Source organism: Miniopterus natalensis, chromosome 12, assembly GCF_054644295.1.
Source record: "Miniopterus natalensis isolate mMinNat1 chromosome 12, mMinNat1.hap1, whole genome shotgun sequence".
NCBI classification, from domain to species: domain Eukaryota; kingdom Metazoa; phylum Chordata; class Mammalia; order Chiroptera; family Miniopteridae; genus Miniopterus; species Miniopterus natalensis.
The window spans coordinates 73,152,651-73,163,860 of NC_142092.1; the positions used below are offsets into that span (position 1 = coordinate 73,152,651).

An 11,210-nucleotide genomic window follows, 5' to 3' on the forward strand; every position below is an offset into this window, starting at 1 on the left:
GGAACTATTCTCTGTGGTACTGTGTTAGTACCACATTATGCATTTGTCAAAACCCATAGAATGTACAACACACAGAGTGAACCCCAATGTAAACAATGAACTTTAGTTAATAATAATGCATCGATATTGGTTCATCAACTAACAAATATACAGACTAAGGCAAGATGTTAGCAACAGGGGGACAGAGGTTAATGGGAACTCAGTACTATCTGCTCAGTTCTTGGGAATCCTAAATCTAGTCTAAAAAATAAAGTCTAGCCTGACCAGGTGTGGCTCAGCGGTTGAGCATCGATCTAGGATCCAGGAGGTCCCGGTTCGATTTGGGGCCAGGGCACAGGCCCGGGTTGCAGGCTGGGTCCCCGGGTCAGGGGCGTGTAGGAGGCAGCTGATCAACGACTCTCATCATTGATGTTTCTCTCTCTCTCGCTCTCCCTTCCTCTCTCTGAAATCAATAAAGATATCTTTAAAAATAAAGAAATAATGAAATCTATTGATGAAAAGAGAGTAAATGAAGGAGTTTGTAAAAGAACCGGGTTAAATGATCTCCAAGGCCATGTTCAGCTCTGAATCGCGGTCCAGTTCTGGGCCTCAGGTTCCGCACCTATAAAACCGAGTGGAGGTCTGAGCGCGCGCTCGACCGGGGCCGGAGGGCGGCTCGAGTCGCCGGAGGGTCCCGGACAGGACGCGACGCTGCCCACCCGGCCACTCGGGCCGGCGGAGCGCAGCCCGACCCCGCGCTCGGAAGCTTCCGGGCGCTAGGCCACGCCCCCGGCCCGCCGCCTCTCCCATTGGACGCCTCGGAGGCCCAACTTCTCCTGCGGCTTCCGGGCGCTAGGCCACGCCCCCGGCCCACCGCCTCTCCCATTGGACGCCTCGGAGAGGGTGTGGCCGGAAGGGGTAGTCTGATTGGCAGGACGTGGTCGACAGCGTGCGGCGATGGCGGAGCGCGGGAGGAAGCGGCCCTGCGGCCCGGTAGGCGGCGGGACGGGAGTCGGGCTCCCGGGGTAGGACGGGTGGGGGCGTGAGGACGAGCCGCGTGGGGCCACGGCGGGGCCGGGCTGTGCCCGCCGCTCCCTCGTGTCGCTGACCGAGGCCGGAAGCCGAGGCGACGCGCAGGGTGCCGCGGCACCCCCCGGTGAGCAGCGGGGGTGGGGCCGCGCCCGGGCCTCCCGCGGCTCCGCTGCCGGGTGGCAGCCCGAGCCCTTGGCGCGCCTCTCCTGACTCCCGACCCGTGCCCTCGCCAGTGGGAACGCATGAGCACTGTTTAACATTTCTATTTATCGGCTGATTGATTTTATAAAGAGAGAGAGACATCGGTTTGCCACTTATTTGTGCGTTATTGGTTGATTCCTGTGTGTGTCCCGACCTGGGATCGAGCCCGCAGCCTCGGTGTGTTGGGAAGATGCTCCAACCGGCTGAGCCGCCCGAGGCCGGGCCCCTCGCTCAGCTTCCTGTGTGCCAGGCCTGGTGCCAGGCGCCGGGGACAGCAGCGGGTCCCTGCCCCCCTGGCGCCGCCTGGGGCAGCAGTGTGGGTGGGTGTCCATTCCCAGCTGCCAGTGGCACCCCCTCCCAAGAGTGACCGTTCAGCCTCACTCCTGTACCTCCTCCCATTCCTCCAGGGTGAACACGGCCAGAGGGTGGAGTGGCGAAAATGGAAGCAGCAGAGTAAGTAAGGGCTGGGGGCGCGGGTGAGCCTCGCCGACCGTTCCCCAGGCCTCTCCGCCATGCAAAGCTAAACTCTGGGGAAAGCCACCAGGCTTGTCCCCTGTGGGAGGACGGGGTCAGGGGCCCCGGGAGGCTCCTCTGGCTGCTCACCCAGCACCACTGAGCACCCAGGCTGGCCTGTGCTGAGTGGGAACCCTGACCCCGCTGGAAGGTCGTCACCCCCCAGACAGCTCCGAGGCCCTCTCCCTCCACGGCCCTCTCACCTCCGCCTATGGGGATGTCTCCTTGACCAGAGAAAGAGGAGAAGAAGAAGTGGAAGGATCTTAAGCTGATGAAGAAATTGGAACGGCAGCGGGTGCAGGAGGAACAGACCAAGTGCCAGCAGGAGGAGGAGGAGGCAGCCGCACAGAGGGAGGACCGGGGTGAGAGACGGGGCCCTGGGCAGGGCAGAGAATGTCGTATCTGGAAGGGACCTTAGAGACCAGCGGGTCCAGACATCTTTTCCCGATGGAGAAACTGAGGCCCAGAGAATGGCAGAGGCCGGGAAAACTGAGTCCTAACCTCTTACTTAGGTAGATTTCAAGCCTATGGATGGTAAGCGTCACATATCATAGCTTTATGCCTCCAGGATCTCATCATCGTGATAGTTATTTTTAATTTTTAAAGATTTTTTAAAAATTGAGTTTAGAGAGAGGAAGGGAGAGGAAGAGAGAGAAACATCAATTCGTTGCCTCCCATATGTACCCCGACTGGGGATGGAACCTGTAACCTGGGTATGTGCCCCGAACCCCCCACATTTTGGTGCATGGGACAATGCTCCAACCGAGTCAGCTGGCAAGGGCTATTTTTAAATTTTTTATTGAGCACTTTCTGTGTGCCTTGACTGTATTTTTTATGTAATTGCTTTCATTTCATAATAAGAGTGCCCTTTTTTCCTCTTTAAATAATCTGTGCTCAAAACAACACGCCTCCCCCACCAACAATACAAAAAACTATAAAGCAGGAAGGAGGAAGGCAGCGGACCCTGCCGTCTTTCAGGTGTGATGTTACACATCTGAAGATGTTCTACATGGAGACGCAGTTTTAGAAAAAAGTGAGACCACTTTATCCACGTGCTTCTGGGCCTGGTTTTTCTCACTTCACGTTGCGTCCTTGATGTCCTTCCACGTCAGTACGTGTGGATCTACCCCAGCAAACTGCCTTTTCTTTAGCTAGGCCTGAAGCTCTGGAGGGTCAGGGGCCCTTTCATGCCCTATAAGCCCAGTGGCTACCAGTGATGGTGGTGGCAGCGGGGACAGCAGCTGAGCACGCCAGCTGTTGTAGACACCAGAGAAGCCCTTGATGGGTGTTATCTCCAGTGGCTCCTTTTGGATGACTCAGAGGGAGTGTTGTGGTCCCTCTGGAGCCAGACGGCCTGAACCCATATCTCAGCTGTCCTGCCTTTTGTGTGACCTTGGGCCACATATTTGACCTTTGAAGGGCATTGTAGTTTCCTGGGGTTATGGGAGACGTGGGTGCACATAAAAGGCACTAATAATAGGTAATAGCTCGTTATTACCCCATCCTACAGCTGGAGCGCTGGGACAGTAAGGGGTGGAGCGAGGAGGTGAACAGCCAGTGCCTCTGACTGCTCCCTGGCCTCGCCCGGTGATCTGCCCTGCTCGTGGTTGCCTTAGGGAACAGAGTCCATTTTCCTCTTGGGGAGATTGGGGCCTGGAGAGGGGAGTTGGATCTATTTTGCTAATCTCAAAATTCCTCCCAGTGGGCTCTGGGACAGGAAGGAGGGGAGAGCATAGTCCTGGCCACTTGGACTGACCATGAACACCCCTCCTCTGCCCAGGACGGCCCTACACCCTGAGCGTGGCCTTGCCTGGCTCCATTCTTGACAACGCCCAGTCGCCCGAGCTTCGCACCTACCTGGCCGGCCAGATTGCCAGAGCCTGTACCATCTTCTGTGTGGATGAGATTGTGGTGTTCGACGAAGAGGGCCAAGATGCCAAGTGAGGGGCCATCCTACGGAGTACCGGGGCTCAGGGAGAAGGGAGGGCCTGCCAGGATTGGCTTGGGCTGGACCCCTGCCTGAAATGCCTCCACTGTCACCGATGGGTAGAGTTGCAAAGCAGGGCGCAGCAGAGGTCAGGTTGGGTGGACGAGCTCTTGAGCGCTGTGTTTCTCCAGGACCGTGGAGGGGGAATTCAGGGGAGTCGGCAAGAAGGGGCAGGCGTGTGTGCAGCTGGCCCGGATCCTGCAGTACCTGGAATGCCCACAGTAAGGGGGAGAAGGGCAGGCTTCCTGAGCATGGGGGAGGGGAGGGGAGGTGGAGGTACAGGTCAGGCAGAGGTAGCCTCCCTGGGAGCTTCCTGAGATCGGTGTCCTTTACTAGGTACCTAAGAAAGGCATTCTTTCCCAAGCACCAGGATCTACAGTTTGCAGGTAAGGCTTGGGGGTGGGGGGCCTGTGTCTGGTGGCAAGTAGCAGGTCTGTGGCAGAGCAGGACCTTGGACCAGGGTTCCCTGCCCCACCCCATGTGTTTTTCACCTCCTCTGACCCCGCCTCGTCCACAGGGCTCCTGAACCCCCTGGACAGCCCTCACCACATGCGGCAGGACGAGGAGACGGAGTTCCGAGAGGGCGTCGTGGTGGACCGGCCCACCCGGCCCGGCCAGGGCTCCTTTGTGAACTGTGGCATGAAGAAGGTAGGAACTGGAGTGTGGATGAGGCCACACAGGCCGGGTGTACCCCGGCGATGGGCAGGTGGGGGGGTGAGTGGGCAGCCCGGGACCCAGGCATCTCTGCCCACCAGTCCCCCATTGATGCTGGTTTGGACCAGAGAAGTGTTTAAGTCGGGGCTCAGTAGGTAAAGCCTGGAGCAAATTTACTGGTTTTGTTTTGTTTTGTTTTTTAATTTTTAAAATATATATCTTTATTGATTTCAAAAAGAGGAAGGGAAAGGAAGAGAGAGATGGCAACATCAATGGTGAGAGTCACTGATGGGCTGCCTCCTGCATGCCCCCCATGGGGATCGAGCCCCGCAACCCGGGCATGTGCCCTGACCAGGAATCGGACCGAGATCTGCATCCTAGGTGGATGCTCAGCCGCTGAGTCACGTCGGCTGGGCTGGTTGTTTTTTTAAAGCAAATCAACAGATAATGGTCCTTGTGCTTTTAAAAACAAAACAAAACCCTGCAAAGACAAGTTCAAAGTCATTCTGGGACTGCTCCAGTGTGATGCAGGCCATGCTGGGGATTGGAGCCGTCCTTTGCCACCTATTTACTCTCAAGGGTCCTAGAGTCAGAGGCAGAGACATGTAAATGTGTGGGGTGCCCTCCCCTCAACAGAGCAGATCAGAACTAACTGGTTAAAAGCAGACCAGGAAGACCCAGGAAGGGATGAGTGAGGAAAGCATAAGAGCCCCCAGAAGCGAAAGACAGCACCCTGTCCCGACTCAGCATCGGGTCGGAACATTCGTGCTCATTCATCCCGGCTCCCGCACACCCGGCCCTGTGCAGCGTAACAGTAGCTGTTGTTCCGGGATGTTTTCTGTTTGACAGAGGAAACTGAAGCTCAGAGAGGTTAAGTGACCCACACAAACTCCTATGACTAATAAGTGGCGCAGCCACCAAAATGTAGAAAACATCTCCACGAATATTTACCTCCTACTCTGCCAGGCCCAGAGCGTGCGTTTTTTTTTATGTTAATCTTCACCTGAGGATATTTTTTCCCATTTTGAGAGAGAGTGGGAGGGAGGGGGGAGGAGGGAGAGTGACAGAACCATCGATGTGAGAGAGACACATCGGTTGGTTGCCTCCCACCCACGCCCCAACCAGGCTGGGGATGAACCTGCAACCCAGATACCTGCCCTTGACCAGGAATCAAACCCATGACCTGTTGGTGCTCGGGACACTAACCACTGAGCACACTGGCCAGGCCCAGAGCATTCATTTCCCACCAGTGTCTCGTGGTAGTCATTTTGCAGGAATGGTGCCTTGTAAGCTGATCTGGCCCAGGTGTGGGGGCAAAGGTCGCCCTGGACCCCTTAAGGCCCTTGCGGGCCACACAGATTCGCCGGCGACTGGGAGAGCGGTGACCCCTGCTGGTCCCGTGGGGAACCACACCCATTTCTGGCTTCTCCCCAGGAGGTGAAGATTGACAAGAACTTGGAACCTGGACTTCGGGTGACCGTGCAACTGAGCCAGAAGCAGCTCCCAGGTACCTGAGAGCTTCCAGCCCGAGGGTCAGAGCCTCCTCCTTCCACCTCTTTGTCCCCTCACCCGTCTTCACAGCCTCTCTGCTTCCCCTCCAGAAAGCAAGACCTACCGTGGGAAAGTCGTGTCATCTCAGGACCCTCGCACCAAAGCCGGTCTCTACTGGGGCTACACGGTCCGGCTGGCCTCTTGCCTGAGTAAGGACAGAGCTTCCTTTTATGAATCTCCTTCCTCTCTCTGTGGCGGGCCCCAGGGAGCTGTGGTTGCTGTGTGTCCTTGGGCAACTGCCTTTCCTGCTCTGGGCCTTGGTCTTCGAGTGCTCTGCCTGGGCGCAGTTAAAGGCTCCAGAGGAAAAGTGCCATGACCGTTTACTGATGTCACTGTGGGTTGGAAATGGGGGCAAAGGACCATAGTCGTCAGAGGTGCAGAGCTGCTCTCAAAGCTCCTTCTTGCCCACTTCTGCTTGGCTTCCAATCTGGCCCAGGTGTGGCCTCTCCCTGATGGTCCCTGACTTCCCAGGAACAGCGGAGGGCCTGGGTGGCTCCCTTACCTGAGTCCCCTTCTCCACACCCAGCCCACCCAGTATTCACAGTCACAGCCAAGCAGCTGTGGCTTGAGGACAGCAGGGCCCCTGCTGAGCTGATCTTGCCCCCAGGTGCTGTGTTTGCTGAGGCTCCCTTCCCAGACGGGTATGACCTGACTATCGGGACATCAGAGCGAGGCTCAGATGTGGCCTCTGCCCAGCTGCCCGGCTTCAGGTGGGTACAACCTGGGGCAGGGCGGCGGCGGAGGAATGGAGCAGAGGACGGACCAGTCTGCTGGGGGCAAAACTACAGACTGGGCCCCTGCTGTGTATGGGGCTGGAGCTGTGGGGGCTGCTTGCAGTGCAGCCTTGATGAGCCGTCAGTGATCCCCTACTGTGGTGCCAGGCACGCGCTCGTGGTGTTCGGGGGCCTCCAAGGACTGGAAGCCGGAGTGAGTGCTGACCCCAACCTGGAGGTCACGGAACCCAGTGTCCTCTTCGACCTCTACGTGAACACCTGCCCCAGCCAGGGCAGCCGCACCATCCGCACAGAGGTGAGCCTGCCCACCTCCCGCGTCCAGCCCCGGGCTGTCCAGAGGGGTTGCAACTCCCCCTGTGGCCTCCCCTGCCTGAGGCTGCCCTCAGCCAGCCTTCCCTGGAGATGATCTCCTCCCCACTGCAGACCTGCAGGGACAGGGTACGAGTGAGCTGGGGGCAAGACTCCTGGGTGCTGGTGCCCGTCAGCTGCTCCCAAGCTGGGGGGCCCAGGAGACCCCACCCACCCCTGCTCTGGGCCTCCACTTCCTTCACTGATGCTCAGCCTCCCACGTCCTCCAGAGTGACCAGGGCAGCCCTCTGCAGGGGCAGGATGCCACCAGCTGAGAGCCTTGGTCCTGGGCGTCCTGGAACCTGTGGACTAGTTGCTGGGGGATGCTCCGTTTCTCCTTCAGTCTCAAAGGTGGTGCCTAACAAGTGGCCTGCCTCAGTCTACCTGTCCCCAAGAGCCCTGCTGGGGACAGGTGCAGGGAGCCTGCCAGCCGCACCCTCCCAACAGAAACCCCGGCTCTCACTCTTCCAGTACCTGTACCAAAGACTGAGAGCTGCTTATCACTGACCCTGACGCTAGGAGGCAGGTAGCTGCACAATCATCCCCATTTTACAGAGGGACAGACTGAGGAACAAGGAGGGAAACCCTTCCATGGCAGGGCTTGCAGCCAGCCAGTGGCAGGTCAGCAGAATGACACTGGGCTGTCCTTACCCTCAGGGCCCTGCTGAAGCCAGTGGAGCCCAAGGGACTGGGTCCTGGGCAGTCAGGCACTAAAGACAGGATGGGAGCCGGGGCCCCTGCCAGCCTCGCGGGCCCCAGCCCATCGCTGCCTCTCTTCCAGGAGGCCATCCTCATCTCCCTGGCTGCCCTGCAGCGTGGCCTTGCCCAGGCAGGCGCCCGGCCCAGCTGAGGCTTCCGTCAGGCACAAGAGAAAGAAGCAGCAGTGGTGAGGCCAGAGGTTCCTGAGGGTCACCGAGGACGGACACAGCCAAGACTTTCTCCAAAACTAACCACCTTTAATGCAACCCAGCCCCACACTCTCAGTCTGGCCGGGCTGCCACCCTCACTTGCTGCCCGCAGTGATGGCCTTGAGGCTGCCCGCCCTCGCCAGGATGTTCGGCACGAAGAGCAGCCCCGAGGCCCGCTCGATGCTCTCGATGGGCACCAGGAAGCGCTCCAGCGGAATTGCCTCGTCCACGGGTGCGTTGGGCATCACATAGGAGCGGAGTTCGATCTGCCCGCCTGCTGCCTCCAGGATCAGAACCTTGAAGAAGTGGGTGGGCACTGCCACGTGGTTCTTGCCGATCACCTGGTACTTCACGTAGGACTTCCCATCGGCCTCCGTCCTGTGGGCAAACCCAGGCACACGTGGCCTTTCAGGGCTCCCAGGGAGCCTGGTTAGACTCAAGGCTGCCGCCTCCAGGAAGCATTCCTTGACCTGACACCTACGTTGTATCGAGCAGCAGGAACACCCCCTCGTGAAGCTCCTGTGCCCTCCGTGGCTCCCCCAGCAGGCTCACCCTTATCCTGCTGTCCTGCTGGCCTCATGCCCCAACACTGGGTCAGGCAGAGTGAGTGGTAACAATAAACGCTGCTGGGAGAGGCCAGCCTTCTTCACGTCTCTGTTCATCTGTGTAGACACCTGACTGCCTGTCCTCCCTGGGGATGGCGAACACCAGTAGGCCAGGGTGTGACAGCTGGGTTCCCAGCACAGGGCTGGGTGCACGGCACGTGCCCAGAACACTGCCCTGTGGGCCACCTGGGCTAACCCTGAGTCCACCCCACTAAGCAGGCCTTTGGAGGCACTGGCTCTTTAAAGCTGATCGGTGCCTCGGCAGCCCATGTTGAGTCCTCATGGTGACCTCACTGTCCCACTCTGTCGCCTAGACAACCACAAGGGAGGTGATGGGTATTCTCCCCATTTCCTGGGAGAGGATGTTGAGGTCCTTTGCCTGTGGCACCAGAGACTAGGTGACAGGGCCTGGGTCCCATCCCAGCCTGTGGGCCCAGAGCCAGCTGCTTCACCACAGCTTGTGGCATCGCTCAACCAGTCTTCCGTGGGCCAGAAAAATCACTGCACATGCCCAGAGGACACTCAGTCCCTTCTCCCTGGGAGGCAGGGCTGCAGAGGGACAACACGTCAAGTCTCGGTGCGGAAGGGTTGCTCCCAACAGGAGACACTGAAGATGAGAGCCTCACACAAGGGTTTCTGCCTGGGCAGAACTCAGGGGTGGGTGGGTGGGTGGGTGTGGCAAGAGGTGATGTAGGAGAGCAACAAGGGGGTGCAGGGACTGGTGCCCATGGGCAGAGGAGATGTGGTCTAGGCGGGTACCCTGAAGGTCTCTGGCTGTAGAAGTGAATTCAGGAGCCTGAGGCTGGGAATGGACAGGCCTGCTAAGAAGCCAGATGACCAGTGACCTGACAGTGTTGACCCAGAGCCTGAGACAAGCCTGGATGAGGTAAGTGGGAGACCCTGGTGACCCCAGCCCCCCCCCCCCCCCCCATTCTAGCCTTACTTGGGCAGGAACAGCGGCCCTGTGCAGACATAGACGTTTTGGTAGGTGCGGGTCAGACTCCGGCTGTACTTCTCCAGGTTGTTCCAGGCATTCTGGTTGAGGTGGGGCACCTGGTGGGAGAGGGGGCTCAGAGACTGGGCAACCCTAAGGGGCGGGCACTGGCACCAAGCCCAGCGATTCCAGCAGGGTGGAGGGGACAGACCTGCAGAGGGAACTGATTCGAGGAATGAAAGTCACTCCTTTAGGCCACTTGGCCATGAGGGTGGGGCCCGGGCAGAGCTCAGTGGGTGCTAGCGGCCCCTACCTGGAATGGAAGGACTGGCATCCCAGAGCTCAAAGCCCTTTCTCAGCTCCAAGAGCCGCCCTTAAGGAAAGGGGACATCTCCCCCTTCCAGAGCAACAGGCCCGCTCCCAGTCTCTCCCTGGCCCCCGTGCAGGGCCAGCGGGGACGTCGTGGACCTGCTCCAACTCCACCTGCTCCAGTCCTCAGGACTGTCTAGTCCCATGGGGAGGGCGCTGTGCCGCTGGGAGAGCCCGGCCAGGTCGGGCTCAGGCCCCAGGGGTTCACCAAGGCCCCCCACCCGCCTTCACCCAGCGGGCGCCAGGCCCTCGTGGGAACAGGACGGGCAGGAGGGCAGCGTGCCCGGGGCGCACAGTGACCGCGGCTAATGGCTGGCTGCCAGCAGGTGCCCTTCCCGTTCCTCCCGTCGCTGCCTCCGCGAGCCCCGGTTCCCCACCACAGCCAACACTCGCCCCGGGCCCGGGGCGCGCTCAGCTTCCATAGGCGCCGAGCCCGCGGACCCCGCGCCGCCCAAGGAGGAAGCGGCGAGCCCGACGCCCCCGTTTACAGGCGAGGCGAGGAGGCCGGGGCCCCGGGGGCGCGCGGCGGGCGGTTCCTGCAGCGCGGGGCGAGCACGCCCCCCAGCGCCCGCGGCCTCCCCTCCGCGGGGGGCGACCCCCACCCGGGGCCCCCGGGGCGCGAGGGGGCGGTTCCTGCAGCGCGGGGCGAGCACGCCCCCCAGCGCCCGCGGCCTCCCGCCCGCGGGGGGCGCTACCTGCGGCGCCACGTTGCTCAGGTAGAAGGTGTCGTCCATGGCCCTCTGGCTCCAGCGGTGGTTGGCGGCGGCCGCCAGGTGGCCGCGGTCGAAGCCGCTGCCGCGGTAGTCGGCGTTGGTGGCGCGGTGGTAGGCGTGCACCGACTCGTCCTCGCGGAAGTCGCACGCGCGCCGGTCGCCGTCGCCGCGCAGCCGCTCGGGCCGCAGCTGCTCCACCACCCAGAGCGCGCCGCGCGTGCGCGGGTCGTAGCAGAGCACGTAGGACTCGCGGCTCTTGAGCTGCGCCAGCCCGGGCAGCCCGTACTTGGCCAGCTCGCTGGGCGCCGCGGGCACGACGGGCAGCTCGGCCGCCGCCGCCACGGGCAGCACCGGCAGCCGGCCCAGCAGCCCCGGCGCCGGCCGCTCACCCGCCCGCTGCCGCCGCCAGCCTTCGGCGGCCGCGCCCAGGCCGGCGCCCAGCGCCAGGGTCAGGCCGGCCCGCAGCGCCCGCATGGCCGGAGCGCGCCCGCAGCGCCGCGACCTCGGGCGTCCGAGCGGCGAGGCTCTCGGAGGGGCGGCGCCCCCTGCAGGGCCCTCCGCGGGGCGGGGCGGGGCGGGGCGGGGGCGCGAGCGGGCGCAAGGCCGGTCCCTTCCAACCGCAGAGGTCCGGGGGCTTACGGCTCCCGCGGACGGGGTCGGGTCCGGCCGCGAGCGCACGTCC

The 11,210-nt window shown here is 61.1% G+C and overlaps 2 protein-coding genes across 2 annotated transcripts; one reads left to right on the forward strand and one right to left on the reverse strand.

Moving 5' to 3' along the window:
- The first annotated feature begins 936 nt into the window (after positions 1–936).
- SPOUT1 (SPOUT domain containing methyltransferase 1) lies at positions 937–8,689 on the forward strand. Its single transcript, XM_087822570.1, has 12 exons — positions 937–972; positions 1,551–1,665; positions 1,959–2,087; positions 3,506–3,665; positions 3,844–3,933; positions 4,049–4,098; positions 4,230–4,360; positions 5,801–5,873; positions 5,968–6,066; positions 6,525–6,627; positions 6,799–6,946; positions 7,781–8,689. Exons 1-12 carry the CDS (start codon positions 937–939, stop codon positions 7,847–7,849), a joined length of 1,203 nt encoding a protein of 400 aa, XP_087678696.1. The 3' UTR covers positions 7,850–8,689.
- ENDOG (endonuclease G) lies at positions 7,935–11,002 on the reverse strand. The gene is made up of 3 exons (XM_087823046.1): positions 10,511–11,002; positions 9,456–9,565; positions 7,935–8,285 (listed from the first exon to the last, which is right to left on the reverse strand). Exons 1-3 carry the CDS (start codon positions 11,000–11,002, stop codon positions 8,003–8,005), a joined length of 885 nt encoding a protein of 294 aa, XP_087679172.1. The 3' UTR covers positions 7,935–8,002.
- Positions 11,003–11,210: the final 208 nt, after the last annotated feature.